Source organism: Cyprinodon variegatus, unplaced genomic scaffold (genome assembly GCF_000732505.1).
Source record: "Cyprinodon variegatus isolate N-32 unplaced genomic scaffold, C_variegatus-1.0 Scaffold183, whole genome shotgun sequence".
Classification (NCBI taxonomy): Eukaryota; Metazoa; Chordata; class Actinopteri; order Cyprinodontiformes; family Cyprinodontidae; genus Cyprinodon; species Cyprinodon variegatus.
Window position 1 is genome coordinate 16,253 of NW_015150636.1, and position 1,066 is coordinate 17,318.

A 1,066-nucleotide genomic window follows, 5' to 3' on the forward strand; every position below is an offset into this window, starting at 1 on the left:
ATGCCATGATAAACATATTTAAAGAAACTACACGCTTATTCAATAAGTGCCTTTGAATATATACTGTATGTATTCTGGCGTCTATGTTCTGATCCTGCACATTTCCTCTATTAAGTTTTGTTTCGCTGTTATAATAGTCCTTTATCTCAAATATTCCTAAATATAATGCTTTTACCTTCAATGATCAAAAAATGTATTGTTAAATTACATCTAGTCAGAATGATTCATTAGAAGTTAAATATTTGTCAGAACTGAAGAAAGATTAAAAAGTTGAGTCAGATTCATCTGACAGTTTCTGTTCTCATTTGGTATGAGGCGCTTGGACTATAAACCTGTTTGGACTTGCATCAGACTATGGAGTAAAGAATAGGTAAATATATTTCCCTATTCCCTCCCTGTCAGGATCTTGCAGTGCCATTGGCTGCAGTGGCATGCTGAGGTCTGTTTCTGTTTTGAAAAAACGAAACTCAACCCTCCCCGTTGGTAAGGATGGGTGTTGCCCATTTCAGTTACTGTATTAACAAGGCTGCTTCTGCTATAAGTGAATAAAACCAACACATCCTTTTTACTGAGAGGTACAATGGCTCGGAGAGAAGTTCAGCTAAACAGAGCAAAATTCTCCTGCACTATCTGTTTGGAACTATTGACTGATCCTGTGACTATTCCCTGTGGACACACCTACTGTATGAAATGTATTAAGACCCACTGGGATGGAGAAGATCACAGGAGAATCTACAGCTGCCCTGAGTGCAGGAAGGAGTTCAGTCTAAAGCCTTTTCTAAAACCAAATGTCATGTTGTCTGCTTTAGTGAAAGACCTAAAAAAGACTGGACCCCAAGCTGCTGGAGCTGATCACTGCTATGCTGGACCTGAAGATGTGCCCTGTGATGTCTGCACTGGGAGGAAAAGAAAAGCTGTCAAGTCCTGTTTATTGTGTCCTGCTTCCTACTGTGGGGATCACCTCCAGCCTCACTATGAAGCTCCACAATTGAAGAAGCACAAGCTGGTGGACCCTTTCAAGAATCTCCAGGAGATCGTCTGCTCTCGTCATGATGAGGTGATGAAG

General features: G+C 40.7%; 1 protein-coding gene across 1 annotated transcript in view; it reads left to right on the plus strand.

The window, feature by feature from the left end:
• The first annotated feature begins 580 nt into the window (after nt 1–580).
• Nucleotides 581–1,066, plus strand: part of LOC107087402 (tripartite motif-containing protein 29-like) — a 23,257-nt gene continuing 22,771 nt past the window's right edge. The window contains exon 1 of the mRNA XM_015378971.1: nt 581–1,057. Within this exon, the coding sequence (XP_015234457.1) occupies nt 581–1,057 (477 nt within the window). The remainder of the gene's footprint in view (nt 1,058–1,066) is intronic.